General features: G+C 48.3%; 1 protein-coding gene across 2 annotated transcripts in view; it reads right to left on the bottom strand.

Moving 5' to 3' along the window:
- The window catches only part of LOC118881821 (katanin interacting protein), a 195,123-nt gene that overhangs the window by 69,509 nt on the left and 98,787 nt on the right, over positions 1–26,827 (bottom strand). For both annotated transcript variants that reach the window (XM_036827080.1, XM_036827081.1), the window contains 6 exons: positions 24,812–24,943; positions 10,168–10,340; positions 9,105–9,164; positions 7,490–7,608; positions 5,816–5,918; positions 1,673–1,888 (listed from right to left, as the gene is read on the bottom strand). In XM_036827080.1, the coding sequence (XP_036682975.1) occupies positions 1,673–1,888; positions 5,816–5,918; positions 7,490–7,608; positions 9,105–9,164; positions 10,168–10,340; positions 24,812–24,943 (803 nt within the window). The remainder of the gene's footprint in view (positions 1–1,672; positions 1,889–5,815; positions 5,919–7,489; positions 7,609–9,104; positions 9,165–10,167; positions 10,341–24,811; positions 24,944–26,827) is intronic.

Genomic DNA, 26,827 nt, shown 5'->3' with positions numbered 1-26,827 from the left:
GGACTGGATATCTCCAGCAGAATGACAAGATGACAAACCAACTAACTAACCAATCAACCAACAAACACTGCACCCTCCCCCACCCCCAAAAAGAAGACCAAACTCTCGGTATTCATGCGTCCCAGGATGCTACCCAGAACCCCAAGTTGCTCACGGGGCCTGTCCTCTTTTGGCCTGGGTGACAGTGAATACGCCAGCTACTCAAAAGACTTGCAACAAATTTCTTTTCAAAAATTGGCTAAAGAGAGCCAGACTCAGTTTCTTTTGCTGGCAAAATAAGAATCATACGAATTATCCAGGCCCTCCACTCCCATTCTACAGGGGGCAGAAAAAAATGACTCTCAGAGAAGGCGGGTAAGATGCCCAAGGCTAGAGAGTCAAGACCAGAACTTGGGTCTCTAGAGCTGGGGATTTCAAAGCCCTCCTTTCTTGCTTCTTTTTCTTTAAATGGTAATAATATTTACTTCATAGTGGTATTACTACGACGACGACGAGTAACAACGGAAACAGGAATAGCTGATGTTTTGGAGCCCTTTCGAAGAGTGAGGATCATATTTACATGTGATCCTTAAAACATGGTATCAAGGTAAGTACTATTATTATCCCCATTTTACAGATGAGGAAATCAAAGTAGATGTTAGGTGAGTTGCCCACGATCATGAAGCTGTAAGTGATTAAGCTTTGAACCCAGGCCTTTCTGCTTCTCCAGCCTGTACACTGTTTCGTTTAAATAAGATTATACACACAACACACTTAGCGTGGTGCCGGGCACAAAGCAAGAACTGAACATGTGGCAATTGTCTTCATTTTCAATACCTTTAAAAAAATTAATAATTTGTTCTTTGGAATAGCAAATACATGTACGTCGCAGGAAATTTAAAAAGTGCAAAAAAGCATCCAAGGGAAAGTCTTCCTATTGCCCCTGTCCCTTGCTCAGCCAGTTCCGTGGCCCAGAGGCAACCTCTATTCCCCATATCTCGGGCCCCTCCCAGAGGTCACGGTGACTGATGCTGAAGCAACATAGCACCGTAAAGATGTCAGTGCTGGGCGGTCTGTCTAGTCTCCTGTGTCCAGCTTGCAAGTGGCAGGAAGAGAAAATGCCAGTGCTTTTCTTTTTTTAACTTTCAGATATTTAAAAGAAAGTGATGTTCCACGTTTGCTGGGTGCGTACTCCATGCCCCAGGGAAGCAGGACCCTGAGACGGTGCATGGGCCCTGGGCCAGGCTGCAGGGGGTGCATTTGCACCGCCCCCCTCCCCCCTCCCTGACCTTCCAGCTGTGTGACCTTGGCCAGGTCAATGCCCTTGTCCAAGCCTTAGCTTCTTCATCTACAAAATGTGGGTGTTGTCTTCAATGACCCCTGAGGTCCCGTGTTTGGTGGTTACTGTGGGAAACTGCAATGTAGATAAAGGGGGTGAACCGGCTCCGCTTTGTCCCCTCAACCCCCATAAGAACCCTCTACAGAGCAGGGATCTGGGCAAGAGCTCAGGCCCGGGGGTGCGGTTGGAGGCCTCTCCCTCCGTCTCCTCCCCACCCTGCCCAAATGAATGGCTGTGGACGATTACATCATCCTTCCCCTTGCTGCACCCACACCCTTATCGTGGGCTTATCGTGGGCAGAAAAAATGCATCAAAACATTCGGCCAAGACTCACACAAGGGCGCCTCCACTTACAGCCAAGTTCTTGCTGACCAGGTGGCCCAGCTCCCCGGGCGTGTCCGAGTTCCGGACAGCCACATCACAAGGTGACACATAAAGCTTTGTGTTGTTCCGGTCGAAGAACTCCACTTCTGTGAGACCCACCCACGACGCGCTGCCCCAGTTGGACAGGATTTCCATGGTCACGTAGATGGCATCTTTGATCTCTTCTGCTTTCGGTCCCGATTTGTCCTTAGCGAGGAGAAAAGTAATGCCAAAGGATGGAAACACAACAGGTGGAATCCAGCTCTACCACTAAATGACAAGGTATTTAATTGTTCAGTGCCCGGGTTTCCCCCTCTGTACCATGAGGATAAGAAGAGCACCCATTACAGATGGTTATCATGGAGATTAAATGAGCTCATGTTTGTAAGGCATTTCAAACATAGTTACTAGAGGAATTTCCTGGCGGTCCAGTGGTTAGGACTCCACTTTCGCTGCCGGGGCCCAGGTTCCATCCCTGGTCGGGGAACTAAGATCCCGCAAGCCATGCAGTACGGCCAAAAAAAAAAGTTACTATGAACCCTGGCACTTAGTATTTTCTGTAAGAGTCTGTAAATAACAAAGAATGTTTAAAAGGCATCAGATTCTGCCTGAACACGTACTTTTCTCATCCACTACCAAGGGTTCATGTCCTATAGGCATGTCACAACTTATGCTGAATTGGGCTGGTGTTATGGGCTAAATTGTGTCCGCCACACACAAATTCAGATACTGAAGCCCAAACCCTAGTACCTCAGAAGATGACTCTGTTTGGAGACAGGGCCTTTAAAGAGGTAATTAAGTTAAAATGAGGCTGTTAGGGTGGGCCTAATCCATTCTGACTGATGTCCTTACAAGTAGAGGACATTTGGACACCACCACCACCTCCGTGGGCTGTGGATTATTTACCCAGTTTGACAGTCACACACCCCCAGGACCAGAGAGACACCAGGGATGGGCAGGCACGAAGCAAAGGCCATGTGGGGACTCAGTGAGAAGGTGGAGAAACCCAGCCTGCCAACACCTGGATCTTGCATTCGCTTCCAGAACTGTGAGAAAAGAAGTCTCTGTTGTTTAAGCCACCCAGTCTGTGGTACTTGGTAGTGGTAGCCTAGCAGATGGCCTGTCTAACACAGTAGATAACACAGGGCCCTGGACAAGTCAGTTGACATCCCCCTGCCTGGTTGGGGACCAGGAGATGACACCATAGATCTGACAATCCTGTCCCGGAGATTAAGCGGGATACGCACCCGGAGAAGACCCGGTCAGCAGTCCTGGCCTGCGTGCGCTCTGTAAGTGGCCATTTCTGCCCATTTCTCTCCTCCATGGATTTTAATGCCTGCCTCCTTCGCGGGTAGGTTGTCTGGTCTGAGAGGTCGTGAATGCCATCAATCAATGGCCATACCGCGGAATGACTTCCCGAGGCCCCTTCGGGCTCTGATTGCAGTGCTGGTCGCCACGGATCAGCCGCTCAGAAAATGGTACCTTCCCCGCTTGCACATGCCCTCTCTTAATTAACACCGTAATCTGAGATGGTTCTGTGAGCAGGAAGCTGAGCAAATGAACAGCAACTGTTCCCTACTTATTTTTTTAATTAATAGCCAGTGAGACGTGCTAGCGCTCTCAGCATGTGTTTGGATGAGCCTTGATTGTCAGGCGATGGGATGGGGACACGGAGGGAGGGAAGTCAGCTGTCAGCCCCCGGAAGGAAGGCAGGGGCTGTGTTTATTAGCAGACCCCATGGCTTCCTCCTTCTCTGCCGCGGGGCCTTGTGGGCCCAGGCCAAGCCCTCTGCTACCCTGGGCCTGAGTCCCAGGCGGGCAGGATGGTGATAAAACTCAACTGGCCCGGCTCAAGGCTCGGGGATCGGGAGGTTAATGAACTTGTGCTTGGGAGGCGCGTTCCGCTGCCAGGTGCGCCCCGTGGGAGGCGTGAGGATGCGGCGCTGGTCACCGTGGTTGTTGGCCGTTGGGAGGAGGCCAGATGGGAGGCGAGCTGCCTCGAGGAGGGGCTGCTGGATCTCACGCACAGTGCAATCTAAGATGTGCAAATTCCTGCAGCGGGGTTTCTAAATGAAGAAGCTGAAGGGTCTATTAACTAAGGAAGTGTCACAACTTGTAAGAGTTGCAACCTGACGGCCACCCCTGCTCGATTTAGGATCGAGGGGTCTGAGGCAAACACTGGCTGGCAAGCTTCTGGTCCCTGGCATTCACTGCCCCGCTCTCAACAAGACCACCTGCTTTTCCTTTGGTGAAGCTGTCCCTTCTCTTTTCTCAGCCATGAGGTATGGGGGATGGACACTTTCCTACCCCAAGGAGGAGATGAACTGGTCCAATTGATCAGTGTGTCCTGTCACCCGGGCCACCTGGAGGGAATGGCTCAGTGATGGGCACGTGACCCAATTTCAGATCTGTGTGTGGAGAAACTGCTCTTTTCTCCTGACTGTGGGGTCTGAGGGTATAAGGGCAAGAGGTGGGAATCACTCTAGCTATTGAGGGATCACAGGGAGACAGCAGAGCTGGGACTGGGCACTGAGGTGGGGCTGAGGCTCAAGATGCAGCTGACACGGTACAGACATAGTGTGAGCTTCTGGATCAAGTCCTACTTGATCCCGACTACGGCATTCATTACAAAGAAATGTGTCATTCTTCTTCTCTTTGTTTTATAAGTCAGTTTGCCCTGGGTTTTCTGTCTCCTATAATATAAGGAGACTTGATCCATCCAGGCTCTTTTTAATGTGGCTGAGGTTTCACCACACTTAGGATCCTCATAGCTAAGAAAGCAACTATGCCATACAGGGGGAAACAAAGCTTTGCTTTCCCTAGATTTTTCTAGACGGCATATTTCCTGATTCCTCCTTGCCTTGTGCCAGGCACCGAGCCGTCTGCCCTCACAGACCTTTCCTCTTCCAGCCGCACAGTGGCCCCCGTGGGCTGTGGATTATTTACCTAGTTTGACAGTCACACACCCCCAGGACCAGACAGCTTAAGAGGCTTATCTAAGGTCACATGACCTCTAAATGATGGTGCCAGACTCCAAGCCAGAACTCCAGTCTGGCCTGGAGCAGGGCTCTTTCTGCTGTCATGTGAGCTTTACGTGTGACTTTGGGAGGGCTTCCTGTTAAGTCCCCATTGGCCAATCACAAGATGGGTGACCACGGAACCAAATAGTTATAAGAAAGGCTTGGGTAGAGGAAGACGTGAGAGGATGTGCTGGACACACACCTTTTGACCCAAAAGAGAAAAGCATCACCTGTTATCCCTCCACCCTGATGCTACCTTGTCCTTTCACCGTTCATGTCTCAGCTCCATCGACCCGCTCACAGCCATATCCTTGCCCAGTCGCTGAAATCATTTTGGACTCGATGAAGATGAACATCACTTTTAGCAGCTAACTTTATATCCTTAACATTTTCTATCCGTATAATCTCCATAATGAAAATTTCCATCCTTTTACACGACTGCATTGTGCCGATGTATCATACCTTCCTGATTAACTCTACTATCGTGAGACATTTATGTTATTTCTGTGTTTTTTTCTCTCACCTTTCCCTACTTCCAATAATTGTGCAATAGACATTTTTGCACCTATAGTTTTTTATTCCTGTTGAGTGATTTCTTCAGGGTAAGGAAGTGGGATCGTCGGGCTGGAAGACATAAGTATTTCTAAGGCTCTTCCTAAGAGCCTTTCAGCTTTTCAAAAGCTTTCCACCCATTTCTATTGCTGCCGGCAGGGTAAGACTGCCAGTTTTACTGTAACCTTGCCAGTGCCAGAGGTTATCATAAAAAATAATTTGTTAACTGAGATTTGTTAACATCAAATGGGATGTTAAGGTTGCTCTAATTTGTATTTCTTGATTACAAGTGATGCTGGATATTTTTCTATGGGCTTACAGGCTATTTATATTTCCTCTTGTGTGGACAGGCTTCTGTCTGCTGAAACTTCATGCTCCATTACATGGATGTCTATGTGCTGGGGAGGAGGGGGGATGGAGACTGGGGCAGAAAGATGCTAAGTTTACCACTGTCAGAGCAGCTCCCACCGAACAGAAATGATTGTACCGAGGGGCCCTTCCTCCCTCAGCCTTCAGGCAAGACATGGATGCCCTCCGAAACCCTCACAGGTCAAGGTTCTCACCTCTGGGTCCAGAACTTGCTCCTCAGTGGGTGAAACAACCTGGCTGAGTTGGGCGGAGTCACTTTCGATGGCCTGGAGGACTTTCAGAACCTTCTGCTGTTGTCTGAAATTGATTTTGTTTTAGCAAACAGGTATTGATAGTAATGATACACAATAGAGAATGTTCCCATCAAGGGTACCGGGCTTACTTTTCTATTTCAGAGAGAAGTAACAATTTGAGACGAAAATACTCACACCCCGCAGACAGATCAAAGGCGCACACCAGCTGGTTTTCTCCCTTTATAAATAATTGTACAATTAGCGATGAAAGAAGGGCCAAGTAAGAGAAACTGCTTGGGGCCAGATGGCCAGTTGATCTCCTTAAGCTGACTGCTAGGCTGTAAGAGTCTAGAGCCGGTGTCTACACAGTACATACAGGCTGCAGGTCAAATGCAGCCCGAAGCCTGTTTCTGTGTGGCCTGCAAGCTAAGAATGGTTTTTACGTTGTTAAAGGGTTGTTAAAACAAACAAACAAAAAGTGAAAAGTCTGAAGTATTTGCTATCTGGCCCTTTACTGAAAAAGTTTGCCAGCTCCTGATCTAGTGACCTGCCTTGCATCTCTAGTTTCTGAGGACACAGCATTCCAAACCTAGCAGAGAGTTGTCTGCAAACACACCCTACTTGTGCTGTTTAAGGCTGAGAACTCCCAAGACCCTGAAGCACAAAGGATCTTGATGATGAAGAAAGAAGCATTTGGTGATGTGTGTGCTGCTTGTAATGTATCCTGTATCTGTATCTGATGTAACATATCCTCAAGGCCCAGCCCTTTCACTCTCGGAGGAAACTTCAAGTTCTTATCTATGGCCACAATGGTCCACAGCATGGTTTCCAATCTGGGGTCTGCAGACTCCTGGAGGAGTGGCTAGCACTGCCTTTAGCCTATTCAGAGTTTTTCTACAAATTATCAAAGGCAAACACCCTCTGGATGGACACAGATCTGGAGAGTACATAGATTGGCCAGGAAATTCCTCCTTTGTGCAGAGAAAAAGCCCCCACGCCTTTCGGGGCTGATGCAGCCTCAGGCCAGAGCCTCAGCTTAGCGACCACTGTGCAGGCTGGACTTCAGCTGCTCTCACCGCTCAGCCAGGCATGGGCACTGCACAGACTACCACGCGCCCAGCTCCACACAGCGGCCCGGGGAGCATGGTGGGGTTCAAATGCATGCTTGAAGCTATTGGCTTGGCATGGTGCATCTTTCTGAAGATCAGTGTTGCCTGATGACTACAGGAAAGCCTTTATTTTGACAGTAAAACTTGACAGTGCCAATCACTGATGCAATGTGTGAACGGAAGAGAATGCCGCATTTGAACAAACTCTGAATAGAGAAAAGAAGGTTCAAAGGACACTGCCTTGGGTCACTGTCTGCCGCGTGGGCTGCTTCCGTGGAAACCTTTGAGGAGACTGAAGTTTTACACGGGCTGAACAGAACTGAACAAGCCAAGAGACATGTGGCTGAAAGAAATCAAGTCAATTTCAGGCTTTTGGGTTGGAGGGAGGGTGAGGGGGGATGCAGTCTAAGGGAGCCGTTTTAAATGGTCTGGAATCATAATGCAAAGAAAAACCTCAGTTAATAAGATCCTCGTGGCTGGATGGCTACGGGTTGCTGTGTTTGTTTTGAAGCTGCCCCATAAGTACCTGCTCCCCAGAAGGCTGATTCTGTTGATGGCTTCACTGACGGCTCTGGCTCCCCCTGCTGCCCTGGACTGCTCCTGTGCGCTGGTCGCTGTGCTGGTTGCCGCGGTGATGGAGGGCAGCTGAGGGAGGATGGAAAAGCTTATGACACAGATGTCCGAGGCGACCCTCCTGGCCCAAGACACAGCACAGCCACGGTCAAAGGGACACACTTCGCAGGCCATCAGTCTCGTTGCAGGAAACTGGGAACAGGAATGAGGGTGAAAGCGACTACCTGGGGCTGATTAGATCTAGAATCCCCTCACACGGTCTTTGCAAAAAAGGTGGGATCTCAGTTTCTTATGATCTGGGAGGTCCCAGGAAATGGTCTGCTTCAATGAGCCATTGAAAAATTTCTCTCATCAAAACCTTTCCCCACCTCCAGTGAACCTCTGTTCTGTTTGCTACAAAGTAATGGGACTCCGTGGAGAATTCCAGTAACATTAGACCCTTTGATTCTTAATCCTCCAAGCCTTTTCCCCTTCTTTTCCATTTATCATCTAAACTAGAAATGTGCTCTGCTCTTTATCTGCAAATAATTGTAGTCATTGGAAGCTCCGTGAATCAGAGGTCAGGTCATCCAGAAATCCTGGACCGCAGGGTGGGCAGAGTGGCAAACCTGTCAGAAATACTGGCCGGCAACGGTTTAAGATGACTGGGAAGTAATAGAAAAAGCAGGAGCGATGCCAAAAGAAAACCACTGCGTTGCTCTGGGGTGCTGCCCTGCCCGGCACTCTGTCTCATGAGCCTTCTCTCCAATTCCCTACTGTCTACCCCTTATCTTCCCCTGTCCTCTTCTCCTCCACGACTCTCCCACTCCTGGGACAGGCCAGGCTCATTCCCACTTCAAAGCTTTTCCCCTGTTCCTTCGACTTGGAATGCTGTTCCTTTGTTGGCTGGCTCCTTTTTTTTTTTTGGCTCCTTCTTACTAGACAGGGCTCAGCCTAAATGGGACACCTTCCAAGGGGCCTCCTTGGGTCCCCCTGTGGGAGGTAGCCACCATCCTATACCCTGTCACTCTCTCACCCATTAGCACCTTGTATTGCCACCTCTCTCTGAAGTCACCTTGGTTATATACGGTTTTACTCGTATATACTCGAATCTTGTCTGAAAGCTCCCTGAGGCCAGGGGCTACTCTGGTCTGACTCGGCCACCTCTGTATTCTGAGGACACAGCATAGACTTGTGCACAATCTAACAAAGACGTTCCCAGGTGTTTTATTAATTCACGACCATACATCCTGGGGCCATCTTTGCTGAGATTGGCCTAACTGACCTAGGTAGATGTAGATATAAATTGATTTATTTAGGATACTGAGACCCTTTTCTGTGTTATCTTGTCAGGAAATGGAAACGTAACAAGGGACTGGAATCAGCAGGCCTGGGTGAGTTCTGGCTTCCACTCGTAACCTTGGGCAACACGCTTCAGCACGCGTCTCCCCATCTGGGAGATGGGCAGAATGCTGGCGTGCTCAGGGAGCACGGTGAGGCCCTGCTGGGACCGTGTGGGGAAGGCCCTCTGGAGACCGTTGGCTGCTGTGGGAATGGGGCTCTGCTGTCCCTCTCTGGCCTTCACTGACCTCAGGGGTCTCCTCCTTCAGCAGACAGGTCCATGACTCTGCTGGTGGTCTCTCTGTGCCCTGGAAGGATGGAATCACATGATCTGAGGTCAGAATAAAGCCATACACTTCACACTCTTCACTGATAGAGGTACAGACCGTCTTGAGGTCATAGACACAAATGTCAGGGGCAAAGGGCCGAGCACCAGGAAAACAGACTACAGATGCTGCTTGATGATCGCCCCAAAGAGCAGCTTGCCAACAGGGCCTGGGGGGCAACTAGCGGTGTGGACGGGGCCCTAGGCTTTCAGGCAGGCAGACCTCAGCCACTTCCACAGACATACCATGAGAGAGCCACCCTGATTCCCTGGGTGCCATCAGCCGTATCTATAAAACAGTGTGATGAAACCAGCCCTGCCTGTTTCAGGGCTACTGTGAACATCAAGTTAAGGTAAAGGATTTCAACAGGTGAGTCAGGGAACATGCTTCTGAGAAAGGATGTAGACATTGAGGGATGTCCAAGGCCTCCAGCTCCCCAGAGACCCCCGCTCCACCCCACCATCCATCCTCCTGTTTGCTGCTCAAAGCCGAAGGCTGCGGGCACCAACTCAAACACCTGTAGGGCCAGAGGGGTTTCCTGAGAAGGTGAAGCAGGCCAGGAGCAGGACATTAAGGAGTGGTGAGGACTGCGGAGGCCAGAAGGGCTCATGCTCTGGGGAAGGGGGTCTTTCCAGAGAAGCCAGAGCTGGTTATTTGCGCCATTCTGTCTCGGACCCAACAATGTGCAACTCTAGTTGAAGGTATTCAGTGTTTGTAAGGAAATCAGCAAGAACTGGAGGCATATTAGCGTCCAACTTAGGCTTAGGAAACAAAAGATGGAAAGGAGGTGGAGGAAATGGGGACTTCGACAGGTCAGTAAGCAGCTGTGCATCAGACAGTGGATGTGCTGATTGGTCTAAGGTCAGGGATGCCTCCACTGCTCTCTCTCCTCACCATGTGCCCTTTGCAAGCACCGCTCAGACACTGCCTGGTCCCTGAGTAGCCCAAGTCCTTCTCCATCCTTTCCCTCTGCCTGGGAACGCACCTGTGGTGGGCTGGCGGGGGGCTCAGCCTTTCTGCTGAGGATCGCCCTCTGCAGGGCCTCGTTCTCCACCTGGATGGCTCTGAGCACGGCTGAGGCGTCCTCCTCTCGGTCCTCCGCCTTGCGCACGAGTTTTCGGGTTGCTGATAGGGGTCTCTCTCGGCGGCTTCCAGGTCCTGGGGGCAGAAAACAGGGGGTGAGCCTTTAGACTGCATTCTTGGAGGGCAGCTCCAAATCGATTAGACTCAAATTGAGGAACATTCTATAAAAACAACTGGCCCATACTCTCCAAAAATGTCAAGGTCAAAAAAGACAAAGATAGCCTGGAGAGCTGCTCTAGATGAAAGCAGATGGGGCAGACATGGCAGCTGAATGCAACGGTGATCCCGAGGCTGGATCCTGGTTGGCAAATATCCCTGTAAAGAACATTATTGTAGCAAGTGGAGAAATCCGAGTAGAGTCTGTGACTTGGATAATAGTATTGTATTAATGCTAAATATCCTGAATTTCATACGTAAGTGCACTGTGGCAATGTAAAATGAATGCCCTTGTTCTTAGGAGATACATACTGCAGTGTTCAGGGTAAAGTGGGATGCTGTCTACAATTTAATCTCAAATGATTTAAAAATACACACACGCAGAGCAAATATAAAGCAACTGCAGCAAAATGTTAACAACTGGTGAACCTGGGGGAATGGGAGTGTCATTTGTACGATCCTTGCAACTTGCCTTTACATCTAAAATTGAAATAAAAAGTTAAAAAGTTAGCCCTCTAACAAAGTGCCTATAAGGATTAATACCTGACATTGTGAAGAAGGATGGGTATTTGGGAATATTTTTGCTTTGTTTCATATTTGCATGGGTAATAAGAGTTACAAAGAAATTACTCCTCAACTGAAGAAAAAAAGTATTGCAAAGCTGTAGTCGATTCTGGAAGTTCTAATGAGTGGAACACTGATTTTATAATATGCAAAAATATTTGCAATATATGAAAAAGTACCCAACAAGACTGGTTGGAAAAAAATACATTATAGTACGTTTACCCAATGGAATACTACACATCTGTAAAAAGAAAGGCATTCTAAAATATCTATAGATAAATATGGTGATCTGAATTTGCTTCATAATCACCTGGGGTGTGGGTGTGGGTGCAGATGAAATTGGCCATCAATTGACCATTGCCAAGGTCGGGTAATGAACATGGGGGGTTATGATAACATCCTCTCAATTACTTATGTTTGGATTCTTTCTCTGTTAAAAAAAAAAAAAATCTCCATTTAAAAATAGAACTGCTCAAAATGTTTCCATTGGGATGTTTAAAGAGGCTTTAACCTACTGAATTTCATCCCCTCGGCAAATATTTATTGAGTGCCACTCTGCCAGGCTCTGTTCTTAGCACTGGGGACACAGCAGCGACCACACAGATCAAGACCCTCGCCCTTGTAGAGAGAGGCAATAGGTAGAGAAACAATAAATACTCTAGGGTGTTCCATGTCAGAAAATGATATGGAAAAACAAGAAAAGCAGAGCAGGGTAACAGAGATGGGGCGAGCAGGGTGGCAGGGTTGGCCTCACGGAGCGTTGGGGAAGTGTGGTCCAGGAACCAGTGCGAAGTGAGAGGCCTGAGAAGGGGTGGGGAGGGCCAAGGCAGGGCCTTGGAGGACACTGTAAGGCCATTACTCCGAGAGAAATGGGGAGCCACTGAAGGCTTGAGAGCAGGGGACCTGATTTGACTTAGGTGCTGAGTGGAGAACAGAATGAAGGGAGGTGAGGGGGAAAGCAGAGAGGCCAGTTAGGGCTCCTGCAGCTGTCCAGTGGAGGGGGGACGCAGAGTGTGGTCAGTTTCTGCGTGTATGTTGCAGACAGAGTCAACAGGATTTCCTGACAGAGTAGATGTGGCTGGTGCAGAAAGAGAGGAGTCAAGAGTGATGCCAAGGTTCTGGCCTGAGGAAACAGAGGATGAGGCTGCTTTCAGTTGAGCTGGGGAGGGCTGTCAGCAGAGCAGGTTTGGAAGCGAAGAGCGGGGGCAGCTTGGAGCCCAGAGATGCGATTTTGGCATCAGGGTGGAGCTGTCGAGTTGGGCTGTACACACACACGAGTGTGGAGTTTGGGAGGGTGGTCTGGGCTGGAGATGTGAATTCAACATAGGCAACTGGGTTGCATCATTTAACAATAGTATCAAAGACTGACATTAACGCTGGCCTATAACTAACTAACTGGGAATTGATAGCTCTGACTTCTCTGGGGAGATATAGATATAGATATAGATATATAGATATAGATAGCCTGGTACAAAGGCTTGTTAAAAACCAGCAACCTGGGCTTACCTGGTAGCACAGTGGTTGAGAGTCCACCTGCCAATGCAGGGGACACGGGTTCGAGCCCTGGCCCGGGAAGATCCCACGTGCCACGGAGTAACTAAGCCCGTGAGCCACAACTACCGAGTCTGCGCTCTAGTGCCCGTGAGCCACAACTACTGAGCCCATGCGCCTAGAGCCCGTGCTCTGCAACAAGAGAAGCCACCGCAATGAGAAGCCCACGCACCGCAACGAAGAGCAGCCCCCGCTCGCCACAACTAGAGAAAGCCTGTGCGCAGCAACGAAGATCCAATGCAGCCAATAAATAAATACATAAATAAAATTTGAAAACAAACAAACAAAAAAACCCCAGCAACCTTCCATCCTCATGACCTCAGTTAACAGGCACCGTTGATTATTAGAGATTTAGTTGGAGCCCTTTATCCTCCTGCTGTGTTGTTAGAATTTGCATCTGAATGAGACTTCAAGTAGCAACACCAAGAATGGCTTTGGCAGGAGAGGGAGTATAGCCAGGTACTGGGTTGATGGAAAAGCTAAGCTAAAATGAGGGGACACCAATTTCTTCCAGGCATCCAGGAGAGGGGCTTTGGATGTGAATAACCAGGGACCGGGCAGGCACTCTGAGTGAGTGAGACTGAACTCGGGGTGGGGGTCGGGGAGATGGGAGGCAGCTGAGCCACTGCCCAGCTCCAGCCAATGCCTGCCAGGCAGAGCTGTGCTTCTAGTGTTGCCAGGTTTTCCTCCAAGAAAAGTTAGAATCTGAAGTTTATGTGAAATCCCCCTGAATTTATTTGTTCATAAAGTATTTCAGTTTTTAGGAAACATGAAAGCCAACAGAACCCAAGGGCTGGTCTAATACAGGCCACGGCAAGTCCAAGCTGCTCCTCCAGGAAAGTCAAGGGCACCCAAAGGAAGCCTTGCATGCCTTCGGATGGCTGGCTGGCCTGGGCGATAACGGCAGTGGGTCATTCTCTGACTTTGATGGACTCTTGCTGTGGCTCCAGCACTGCTCCTGGGGACACAGAGTAAGGCACTGCTGGCAATGTGACCTGGGGATTCTGTTCTCCCCAGTCAAGGCTGCTTTAACTCTGTTTTCCTTTCTTATCAGCTACTCGGCCTGCTCTGCAACTCGAGGGATGAGAAGGTGAGAGCTGGAAGGAGCTGATGGAGGTGGGGATTCTCATTGCTATGGAAACACTGTGGGTCCAAGGGGTGTGGTGAGGCCACTGGGATCTTCCTCACGCAGGTCCCTGAAGCAGCTGGGAGGACAGGAAAAGAGAGTGAAAGAAAAGAAGGGGCCTTGAGCCCCTCTGGAGCTGGAACTGAGGAATCCTGAAGCACCAACACATCCTCACCCCAAGGGGAGCTGAAGCAGAACTGGGTTCCCTGCAAGGCACAGGCATTAATGACACAGGGCCTCGACTGTCACTACACTGTGGGATAAGATGCTGCTCTGGGTGCCAGGGTACAGACGTGGGTGGGAAAGGCATGTCCCTGTCCTCACAGACCTCACAGTCATGGGGCAGAGACAGACACGGATCAGGCACACAGGACACGCCAGCAGCAGGTGATGAGTGCTGGGGAGAAAAGTCAAGTGGGATAAAAGCTAGAGATGACAGGAGGGGGAAGGACACTATTTCAGACACTCAGTCAGGGAAGGTGACACCTGAGCAGAGACCTGAAGGCGGTGAGCCTTGTGAATACCCATATGCGGAGGCTGTTCCAGGCCAAGGGAGCAGCAGGTGTCAAGGCCCTGTGGTGGGCGGAGCTTGGCACAGGGGGGCTGGCCTCGGGGAGCGAGGGGAAGACTGGGGGGCAGCGGGGGGGGGGGTAGACAGGTCTCATGGGACTCTGAGGCCAAGTAAGCCCCAGAGGCCTCCTGCTACTCCAGGAGGCCACGCCCACCTTGTTTGCTGCTATGTCCTGGCTCCCGGCATTATGATCGTTGTCAAATGAATGGATGGAAAATGATTTCAATTCCGAACCTTGTCAATCTCAGTATTTGCGAATATCATTAAAACATATCATCTCCTCCTCCATCTGCAGTAAAGCAGAGCTGAGAAATTCAAGGCCCCTTCAGAACCTACAGAAGACCCTATAAATAAGGGCCAAGGATCTTGTGTACAGCTAAACAAACGCGCCAGCACTCTGACACTGGGGGTGCGAACCCCAGCATCAGTGCGAGGCTCGGGCAACGCCAGGATAAGCAGAACCTGAGATTCGTAAGCTCCTTCTGCATTTCCTGCCTAGAGCACTTATAAAGTCAGTTGAAAGAGAGCCCCTGCGTGGTGACCCTTGCCTATTTATTGCCCCTATGTGGGCGAGAGCCCCGTCCGCTTGTGCCTCAGTGGTCTGGGGCTATGGCGGAGCATCGCGCCCAACATAACCATCTGTTCTTGGCCACTACAACCCTACGATCACCTCTTCTGGGAAAAGGATAATCAGGAAGGCATTTTCTTCCAGCGGGGTTCAGCTTTGTCTGCACAAACCCGTCTGCCCTGAGCGCCTTTCATCTGGGAGGGAATGCTCCTGCAACAACACGATCGCTGGGTCCTGCCTGTGCCCTTTGAGTCCTATTAGGCTAAGAAGATGCTTTTAAAAATTATATCAGCCTTTCTCTGAGTGAAGGTCAATGCCACAGCTCCAGCACCAGAGCTCTCCCCACCCACGGCTTCCCAGAAACGCGTGTACACAGTGCCCGTGTCCTCCTGAATCACATCCTCGCTGCCCGGCTGTGTAGACTGTGTGTTTCCTCATTGCACACGAGGTCACTGCCTTTTGATTCCATTGGAAGTTCTCCTTGCTCGCTTGGGGGAGCTGTTTCTGCACTGGCCTGAGCACCACGTGAGGGTGGATTTATTCTCATCACAGATCTGGAGAACGGTGGATTTATTCACACAATAAATCGGTGCCACCAGCAAAAGCCAAATGGCACATTTTAATTTATCCCAAGCTGCTCTTTTCTGGTTGAAAACCACTCCTCTACTGTTAACTTCACTTTCTCTTTGCTTCACTAGAACTTGGCTTTCATCTCTCTTGCAGGGAAACAAAAGAGCGTATCAATTCAGGAGATTTACCAGGAATGCAGCACATGTCACAAAGAAGACGTGAGGACAAGGGGGCTGTCCGGTCAGCTCACCAGCCAGGCGGCTTCTTCCCACTCGCCAGCTATGACTCGAAAAGCTCAAAGTCAGAGTCTCAGCAAAATGACCCCTTCCCACATGCAAGGGCCCTTTGAGATCACCTGGGAATCCACTGAAAAGGCAAACATTACATCTGAGAATCACAAGGGTCTAATGTAGAGCTCATAGGCCGGCAGCCCAAAGGCTGAAGCCAGCCTGCAGATTGCGTTGTGTGACTTTTTTTAAAAATTGGAAACACATGCTAAGTTAAAAAAAAAAAAAAAGAAGAGGAAATCCACCTGAAAATCGGGATTCCTGGTGTCTCTTGAAAAGTCCTATGATCCAACGTGGCAATTGTGAGCTGGGGAGCAGCGCCTGCTATAGACGGGGCATCAGTGGTGGTCACGTGCCTGTCAGCCCGGAAACTGTGCACGATTTGTGTGGTGAAAGGTCCAGGGTAACAGCTGGCTTAGCCGTGTTTTGTCCTGAGCTGCACACACTCCCTCTAAAATCCAACCAGGAGGGGGAAGGGGGCTGCCCGCTGGGACAAGAGCTTACATCTGAGTATTCCAGAGCCTCTGTGCATTTTAAGTTGGCTCAGCCTCAGCAGGCTACACGCTTCCCACAGCGTAGGAGACTGCGACAAATGGCCACAAATGCCTCCCACCTGCAATGTGCCACATCGCCCTGTGACGCTGCAGCATCTCCCATCAAGAGGTGGGTTGAATCTGTTTCTCTAGCTGGGCATGGCCTGGTGACTTCCTTTGGCCAACAGGTCCTTAGCAGTCACGACCAAGCGGAGCCTAACTTACGAAAGCACTGCTGGGGTGTGTCCTCTCGGGCTGCCTGGAGACCACCAGGCGCTGGATAATGAGACCACGTGGAGCAGAGACGAGGTGTCCCAGCTGAGGCCCTTGGGCCAGCGGGACCGCCAGATGCTGTGAGGGTGGCCGTGCGAGACCAGCCAGCCAGGCACCCACTATGGAACTGGCCAGCCCCCCCCCCCCGCAGATAATAAAAGCATTGTTGCTTGCAGCCACTGCAGTGTGGAAGGGATTGTTAGGCAGCAAGAGATAGTTGATACACCTGGCTTGTCCAGGCCTGTGCTCTTCTCATCTCTGAAGCTTATTTGGGGGCCTCTCCACAGGCAGATGCTGTCTGTAACCCTTAATACTCATTCTTCCGCTGCTGTCTCTTCGTGAGCCCAGGAATGCACGTGATTTTTAATGATTTTTCAAGGAAGGCAGTCAGCCCCCATCTCCCCACCCCTGACTAAATGACTTTACTCTTTCCTCGCATATTACAGTCCTTTGCTCTGCACCCGGCCCCTGAAGAATTTGTAGCAAAGTGTCCTGTGTGGTTAATCTTTGTAAGAAATGAGCAGCAGTTGCTTTCATCCTCCCAGCAGCAGTGACCTTCACGGCATCCATGTTTTCCTTCAGGGAACCACCTCGTCTCCATCTTCTCAGTCTACATGCTTTGGATGGATCTGGATCTGCCCCCACTCCTGGCCCTGCCTGGGCCCTTGAGAGAACAGGTGCTCTCCCTGACTACAGAGACTGGAGATCGGTTCAGGGTAGAGCTGGTTCTTGGACTCTGCTGGAACTATTTGGAGAGGAGCAGTCCCTTTCCCCTGGGGTTGCTAAGTCAGTAAATGCGAGCCTGGAGCCACCAGGGACCATCTCCGGACCATGCCTGAGGCTACAGATGTGGTTCTCAAAGTGTGGTCCCTGGAGCAGCAACATCAGTATCACCTAGGAACTTGTTAGGAATTAAAACACTTAGGCTCCACCCTAGACGCACTGAATTAAAAACTGGGCAGGATCCAACAATCTGGTTTTAATTTGCTTGGCCAATAATTCTGATGCATGTTCAAGTTTGAGACCCACTGGACTCAAAAAGTAGAGCCAAGTGATGAAGAAACAGTTCCTGGTGATAGCATCATCTGAGTACCTGGATCCCACCATGCCTGAGGGCAAATCTATAGTCCTGGACTTTTCAGGTCTCTGAGCAATACATCTTCCTGTGTTGCTTCAGCCAGTTTGGATTTCTGACACTTGCTATTAATAATGAACACTGACATATGTTATGAGACTCTGGACTTTGGCAGAATGGTCTTCCTGCTGCAGGTTTTCTTGACAGAAATGCTAACTGCGCTAACTGCAGGGCTGTTAGGGTCTTCTAATTCACTCATGCTGAGGGGTGTTACTTTATTTCTGTGGTTGGCAGCTTGTCTGGGAAAAGTGGTTCAGATATATAACTTCCCTAGAGCACTCTGACAACTTGGACAGTAAACTTTCTGCATTAAAGACTGACGTTCTTTCACCTTCAACAAGACAACAGGTCTCTGGAAGTTTCCTGGAAGGCTTATTGATAGAGACCAAAGTAACCCAGGGCATGAGGCCCTTTCATTAGAACAAGGGACAATTATAGTGATAGAGAGGAATTAAGCTCTTGTGGAGTTGCATCATATGTACATTTAATTGACATAAATTCAATTTTATGACCTTGGCCAAGGATAAAGGAGCAAGGAGAGAAATAACTCTTTTAAGAGGGCAGGCAATAGGTTACACTTATGGTAATGGCAGGCTATCTAATCCAGAGCAACCTATCCCTGGAGCACAACTAGAAAACCCGGACCAAATAGTAGTATAAAAATCTGTTTATAAAAAGAAATCTGTTTGAAGGCATGGAGAGTGAACAGGGCTGTGAAGGGTTACAGGCAGGAGAATAGAAACCTAGAGAGGTGACCCCAGCGCCTGGGAAGTGTTTCCCCTCAAGGTGCTGCTGATTCTAAGAGCTGTTGCAAGGCTGAGAAACTGAAGAGAGCTGGTGACAGACTCAGGGCTACAGTCTGAGAGTCAGGGTGACCTAGAAAGAGCCAGGCGTGAAGGGCACAGAAAGGTTAACAATGTAGGCAAATCTAAATTACTATTGACTATTTTAATAATAATAATAATAATAATGATGATGTCTGGTGAGGTTTAATATCTACAGAGAATTAAAATGCATGACAATAATAGCATTTAATTTTGGATGGGAGTAAATGGAGTTACAGAGTTGTAAGGTCTCCACTGAATGAGAAGCGGTAAACTTGCTAATTTAAAGTAGACTCTAATAAGTCAAGAATACATGTTGCAATCTCTGGTAATGACTAAAGACTAGTAAAAGAATGTATAACTAACAAGCTAATAGAGAAGAAAAAAGAGGGATAATGTAATCAGTTCAGAATAGGGCAAGAAAGGAGAGAAAAAGGAACATAAAACAGGCGGAACAAATAAAAAGCAAACAATAAAATGGTAGATTTAAACTCAAATATATCTGCAATTACATTAAACGTAAATGGACTAAATGTGCCCATTAAAACACATAGATTGTTAGAGGATAAAAATAAAAACCAATTACATGGGGTTTACAAGAGACAAACCCCAATGTAAGGATGCAGACTGTTTGAAATGAAAGGATGAAAAAGGATACGCTACATAAACACTAACCAAAAGAAAGCTGGTCAACTTTAAGACAAAAGCATTATTAGAGTGAAAGAGACAACACATGGTGATAAAAGGTTCAGTTCACCAGGAAGATATAAAAAGGCTGATTTTGTATGCCCCCCAGAAAGACGTCCCCCCCACAGACAGAAAGTAAAGCATCTAAGCAGTCCAGATTTTGCCTGGACAAGTGAGAGCTGGTTTGAGTCTTCTGTCCTTTCAGCAAGTCTCAGGGTCCTGTGCCTCTGGAGGTACGAATATCTCAGTGACCTCAGCATAATGCCAGTGCTTAAAATCACGTTTTCCCTACAACCAGACCCTAAACAAGGCCAACTGCTTCATCTGGAGCTTGACCAAGAAGCTGTGATTGTCCCCACCCTGAAGGAGCAATGACTCTTGGGCTTAAGGAGAGGTGATACGGCTGTATGGGGTTTTCTAGATGGAGCCACATACGCTGCACTTGATCATCAGTCTGAGGGATTTTCAAGGGTAGCTTTAACCACTTGCACTTTTTTTTGACCTTTAGAACCTCATCCCCGTGGGACATGTGGCTCCAATGTCATCCCATTTCAGTATGAGAGTGGTGACAATGCCATGGTTTTCAACTTTCCTTTTTTTCAAATTTGGCCTATGTAGGAGCCATGTATACTTAATAGATAAAGGCTGACCTCCAAACCTGTTCAAAATGAGGATTCCACCACCTCAAACAGTGCCCTCTTTAAGGGAATCAATGGGACAAACTAAGAACCAAGTGCCAGGGACAGCTGGTAATCTGATTTTTACCAGATGGACCCAGTGACATGTGCTGTTTATGTGAATGCATTGCTTCCTTGCCATGGTGGTCCAGAAACTCAGAGTCATGAGTGTGACCCCCTGAGGCATTCATCTGTTCACCCCTTGGCGTCAACTTATTGTTCCTACTCTTGTTTTCCCTTTACCTTCATTTCCTTACGTATTTGTTAAAGTCTTCTTGCACTACAAAATTTGTTAGAACATGTCAGAACTTCTTGGAGAAAGGCAGATTATAAATAATTAATGAAGCTTGACTTCTCAAAATGCTGTACATGAAGGTGTGTGTTACAGTTGACTTGTTGAAGTCTTAACCTCCTAGCACCTGTGAATGTGACCTTATTTGGAAATAGGGTCTTTGCTGATGATCGAGTTAAGATAAGGTCATTAGGGTGGGCCTCAATCCAATATGACTGGTACCCTTATAAAAAGGGGAAACTTGGATCCAGAGACAGATGTGCATACAGGAAAGCACCAGGTGAAGGTTGGAGTTATGTTGCCACAAGGCAAGGAAATACCAGAAGCTAGGAGAGAAGCCTGGTGCAGATTCACCCCTAGTGCCTTCAGAAGGAACATGGCCCTGCTGACACCTTGATCTTGGACTTCCCAGCCTCCAGAAATGTGACACAATAACTTTCTATTGTTTAAGCCAATCAGATTGTGGTACTTTGTTACAGCAGCCCTGGGAAATGAATACAGTATTTGAAATGATTTTAGTTGATACATGGTTTAACTTTAAAAATGTTAACAGTTATATATTTATATTAATGAACATTAGAAAAAACAGAATAAGTGACTCCAACCTGTGGATTTTAGGCACGTCATTGCTTAGAACTAGACTGATGTGGGTATGTCGCAAGCAAATAGCAGTTTAGTTGACACACGAGGGGCCATGCAGTGGAGTGATTAAGAACAGATACTCTGCAGCCAGGTTTTAAACACTGGCTTTACCACTTACTGGCTGTGTGACCTTGGACAGAGTCCTCAACCTCTCTGTGCCTTGGTTTCCTCTGTATAATAGTGTTGATAATAGCAGTACCTACTACACGGGGTTGTCTGGGTGATTAAATGCAAGATTAACACGTGTGCTACAAAACACCACCTGGGAGCTGGTTCAGTGCTTTGTAAGTGCTGGTTCTTCATTTTATTACCCAGAAACGAAAATATTTAGTGATCATGGCCTGCACATGAAGGAGGGAGATCCCAGTGAGCCCAGTAGGATGGCTGGGAAGGGTGCTTGACCGCCACTGTGCTGCTCCCACTCTACCAGGGGCTCTGGAAGGTTCCTGCACAGTGGCACTCTACCCTTGGTTTCATTTCTTTTAACAACTTGTCTTGGAGGAATTTTCTAAAAAGCCATTTTTAAATTTTTCACATAGAGTGAACATCAGCAGTACAGACTGGAGTCCTGTCAACTCGAGCAGTGGTCAGTGGAGCCAGTCCAGGCGTAGAAGAAACAATGGCTCAGGGCTTGCCCTCCACACTCTCCACCAGCTGACCCTGAGCAAGCACTTGCTCTGAGCCAGGCGCTCCTCTAAGCAGTCTATCCATCCAGTCCTTTAATCCTTATACTGACCCTCAGAGGAGAGTCTTACTCTTATCCCTGTTTGGCAGATGGGAGAGTGAGTCCCAGAGAGGTTAAGTAACCTGCCCAAGGTCACAGAGCTGGTAGGTGGACGGGCAGGATTTGTACCAGGTGGTCAGGCTGCAGAGTCTGCCAGGCCTATTTTCTGCCAGGGTTGCTAGGCTGGTGGGCTGTCAGCCCAGAGCTGCTGGTGGGCTGTCTCACCACCCTAAGAGCCTTTCTGAGAATGCAAGGCATAAAGGAGAAGCTGAGCCAAGAGGTGTGGAGAGGCAGACTGCTGACATACTTTAATTACTGGGGTCTGGCTGTGCCCAAAGATCACACCACCTTTGAAAGTTCATTTACACAGGTTGATGTAGATGCTTTTCCTTCAATCCACTCTTTTTATCACTTGCTATCTAAAATGCTTTGCCTTGTATTAGTACAGTCTTTCCCCCCCATCAGTTTGGGGCTTGATAAGGGTTAATCAGGGAATGCCTGGGTGCCCCCTTAGCCAGACCTCCACCTGCAGCTCTGCCTCAGGGCTCCACCGGCACCCAGAGCCTCCTCAGCCAGAGCACTGGAGGGTCAACACCACCAGGCACAGCCCGAAACCCAGGACCGAAGGGAGGGCCCCTCATCCACCCCTGGGTGGGAGCAGGCTTCTGCTCGGCACCGCCCCCTGAGCTCCCCAGCCAGGTGGAGCTCCACCTGCCCAGTGAACTTGCTTGGTGATGAAGCCAGTTTTGGCTCCTCCCCTTTCCTGTCCCCTTCCAGGGACCACCTCCCAACTAGATTACTTGTTCTGGAATCCTCATCTCAGAGTCTGGTTCTGGGGAATCCAAACCAAGACAATATTTACACAGCAGGGAGCAAACGCTCAGTAAGTGGAAGGACTGTTATCACTTCCTCCGCCTCCTTCCATCTGCCCTGAGCTGCTGGGAAAAGAGCTTCAAGCCTCAGGCCTCATGCATGGAGTGCACTGGTCCAGATCTGGGAACGGTGACTGTTTGGAGTAGGGGTTGCTTCCTGCCGCCAGGTCCCCTGGCCCGTCCCTGCAGGAAACAGTCCCTCCAGCTCCTTAGTAAACGTGGATGGAATGTCATGGCCACAGAGGTCACTTGTCTAACAAGGCTGGCTGGCTGGGGCTGGATTTTGCCCTAGGCACCCCACAGTTCCAAATTCTTAGGACACCAGGATGCCTTGAGCTCCTTGAGGTTCTCTGGATCACAGAACTCAGAAGCAAGTTGCCCTCACAGAGTCACTCCAGCCACTAGTTTGGATCCACAGCATCAGACTGAGATGTTTCATCTGCAGCCTCAGTGTGTGCAGTCTGCTGGGTAAGGACACAGCAGTGGAGTCACTCCACCAGGGTTTGAGGCCTACATCTGCTGCTTTCTAGCTGTGTGAATCACCTGCTCTGTGCCTCAGTTACTCATCTGAGAAATGGGCACAATCGGAGAACCCACCTCAGAGCCTGGTGATAAGGATTATAATTTACCTACACATATAAATTACATATATAATTTACTTATACAGTAAGTCCCTTACATACGAATGAGTTCTGTTCCGAGAGTGGGTTCGTAAGTCCAATTCATTTATAAGTCCAACAGAGTTAGCCTAGATACCCAACTAACACAATCAGCTATATAGTGTTGTACTGTAATAGGTTTATAATACTTTTCACACAAATAATACATTAAAAACCCACAAAAAATAAAGAAAACATTTTTAGGGGACTTCCCTGGCAGTCCAGTGGTTAAGACTCTGTGCTCCCAATGAAGGGGTTGTGGGTTCAATCCCTGGTTGGGGAATTAAGATCCCACATGCCGTGCACAGTGTGGCCAAAAAAACCCAAACAAACAAACAAAACAACCAAACATTTTAAATCTTACAGTACAGTACCTTGAAAAGTACAGCAGTACAGTACAACAGCTGGCATACAGGGGCTGGCATTGAGTGAGCAGGCAAGAAGAATTACTGACTGGAGGAGGGAGAGGAGGTGGGAGACGGTAGAGCTGAAGGATCGTCAGCAATAGGAGATGGAGGGCAAGCTGTAATTTCACTGAAGCCTGACATTGATGGAATGCATGTTCACATCTTTGAAAGTTTGCAACTTGAAGGTTCATATGTAGGGGACTTACTGCATATAGATGAGTAAATTTCATATAGAATTTATATATATATATAAGTAAACTATATAATGTATATAAGTAAATGATAAGTAAACACATAGTAAATTGTAATAAATAAAAGCTTACAGTGGTGGCTGGCTCATGGTAAGTACTCAATCAATGGACCCCCTCATTTCATTAGAAGGGCGGCACACGGACCTTTCACCATAAACTTCTTTGTACCTTTAGAATGTAGTATCATCTGCATGTATTGTTACCCATATAAAGTAAGCAAATTCATTTAAAAGTAAAAACAAAAATAAAACAAATTTTCAGTTATAACCACATCTTGGTTGTAGACCCAGAAAGTAACTGTGACGGTTAATTTTAGGTGTCCACTCAACTAGGCCATGGGGAGCCCAGCTATTTGGTCAAACATTATTCTGGATGTTTCTGAGAGGGTGTTTGGGGGTGAGATTAACATGTTAATTGATAGAAGAAAACAGGCTGCCCTCCATAGTGTGGGTGGGCCTCATCCAATCAGTGGAAGGCCTGAATAAAACAAAAAAGCTGATCCTCCCACAAATAAGAGAGAATCCTCCAGCAGACTGCCTCCGGATTTCATCTGCAACACTGGCCCTTCCTGCCTGATGGCCTTCGAACTGGAACACTGACTTTTCCCGGGTCTCCAGCCTGCTGACCCATCGTATAGATTGGACTTGTCAGCCTCCATAATTGCATGAGCCAATTCCTTACAACAAATTTCTCTCTGGGGGAGGGATGGACTGGGAGTTTGGGGTTAGCAGATGAAAACCATGACATACAGAATGGATGGACAACAAGGTCCTACTGGATAGCACAGGGAACTATATTCAATACCCTGGGATAAACCATACTGGAAAAGAATATATAAAAGAATGTATGTATGTGTATAACTGAGTCATTTTGCTGTGCAGCAGAAATTAACACAACATTGTAAATCAACTATACTTCAATAAAAAAAAATTAAAAAAAATAAATTTCTCCACCTCTCTCTCTCTATATATATATGTATGTATATATATAGGCATATGTATATACACACACATCCTATTGGCTCTGTTTCTCTGAAGACCTTGACCAATAATACATTTGCTGAAGGTCAGCTCAGGCCTCGGGGAGGAGGGTGAAGAAGCAAGGACTCCTCCATCACGGCACCCCACTGACCCAAAGCCCAGTCCCAACTGCTCGGGGGTGGGCACGGAACTCTTACTTGAGCATGCCCTCTCCTGGTCTGGGAACACGGTCAGGGACTGGGGACTCAGGTTTGGTTCAGGTTTGCTGGGAATGAAGACCTCAGCGTTGTCCTTCCGCTTAGCAGACAAATTCCTTTCCTTTTTATTACCTGTAAAAACACAATAGTTTATATGTCAAACACTGAGTACAGGCAGAGTTGGGAAATTCTGCTCCAGCATCGTTTATTTGTGCGTTCACTTATTCATTCAACAAATATTGATGGAATCCCTGTTCTGGGCCAGGCACCATGCTAGTTTCAGATTTGTTGCAGACAACAAAACAAGTTTGCCGACAGCCGTTATGTGCCAAGTACCACATTTTGATAAATAAGTGAATTCTTCTAGGACACACACAGGTTTTCAGGTTTTAACATTTCTGATTAGGGACAAGTCTTATAAACAATGGGGTACTGGGTTTAATTGGCAGCAAGATACAGAAAATAATGATGTAACCAAGGATATGCAAGAGCAGGAAAAGTATAGTAGAACATGTTTGCTGCCCTCGAGGCACATTCGCGCCAAGGAAAAGGATGGCTGAATGGATAAGAGAGCAGGGCTGGCACAGAAGAAAGGATCCAGTACCAGGGTCACAGAGGATGGGGCTGGCAGGTGTGTAGTCGACAGTGAAGAGAACCCTTACAGATGACCAGGGTGTCTCCAGGGCACAGAACTGGGGGGCATTCAGACACAGGGAACAGTGTGTGTGAAGGCTTGAGAGCTGACATGCATTTGGCAGGTGAGTGGCTAGGGTCTGGGCTGGCGAGAGGAGCCAGACAGTGAAGGGCCCACGGGCCATGATTTATAGTCAGTGTTTCCCAAAGTGGGGTGCCTGGACCACTGGTTGGGCGTTGGGGGTGATGACTGGGACTTCCCTCGTGGCGCAGTGGATAAGCATCCACCTGCCAAAGCAGGGCACATGGGTTTGATCCCTGCTCCGGGAAGATCCCACATGCCGCGGAGCAACTAAGCCCGTGCGCCACAACTACTGAGCCTGCACGCCACAACTACTGAGCCCATGTGCCACAACTACTGAAGGCCACATGCCTAGAGCCCGTGCTCTGCAACAAGAGAAGCCACTGCAATGAGAAGCCCGCACACTGCAACGAAGAGTAGCCCCCACTCGCTGCAACTAGAGAAAGCCCGCATGCAGCAATGAAGACCCAACGCTGCCAAAAATAAATAAAATTTAAAAAAAGAAAGCAATTATCTATCTTAATGTGTATGGGAAAAAAATAAGCAACCAGGGTATCAAACCTTGATTTCGTGTATATTATTGTGTGGAACAATCCTAGAATTATGAAAGAAAAGAAAGAAGGAGTGAGGAAGGACGGGGTGAGGGGGTGGAGAGAAAAGGAAAGGAGGAAAGAAGAAAGGTGACTGGTTTAAATAACAGCTAAAAAATAGTATGAGCGGTCTGTGAATTTGGCAAAAAAAAAAAAAATTGTGAAGAAGGTTTGCAAATGGCACAAGTCTGGGTAAAGTGGCTCCAGGCAGGAAAGCAGCCCAGGGGGCAGCGAGACAGGTGGCTAAATGGAATAAAGAGAAAAAGCAGGGAGAAGAGTTAGGTCCCTGGACTTGGGAACCTCCAGCCTGGGAAGGCAGAAAACCTCGGAAGTATCTGCTCAAATTCAGAGGAAATCCTGGGGCCTGTGGTGGCCCAAAGGAGGGAAGTCCCAGAATCAAGGGCGCTATGGGATTCTTGGGAGCTCAGGGTAGATGTTGGGGATGAGTGTGGCGTCTGTCCGACTTGCACTAACCTCTCTGCCATCCCCCCTTGACTTTGCAAAGGACACGTGTTTCTCTACACTTTCTCAAGTGGCTGCTCCCTGGTTGGCCTGACATCCAGGGCCCAAGGGCAGACCTGTGTGTGAGCGAGAAGCCACCATGTCCAATGGGACAAGACAAAGAATGGAGAGGGGCCAATGCCCAAACGGAGATTGGCCGTCTAAGCGCTGAAAATATGCTGATGATGGTAAGAACGACAGCCAGCATGT

This window comes from Balaenoptera musculus, chromosome 15 (genome assembly GCF_009873245.2).
Source record: "Balaenoptera musculus isolate JJ_BM4_2016_0621 chromosome 15, mBalMus1.pri.v3, whole genome shotgun sequence".
Classification (NCBI taxonomy): domain Eukaryota; kingdom Metazoa; phylum Chordata; class Mammalia; order Artiodactyla; family Balaenopteridae; genus Balaenoptera; species Balaenoptera musculus.
Note: the sequence above shows the minus strand (reverse complement) of the source record. Positions and strands in the feature narration are given on the sequence as shown.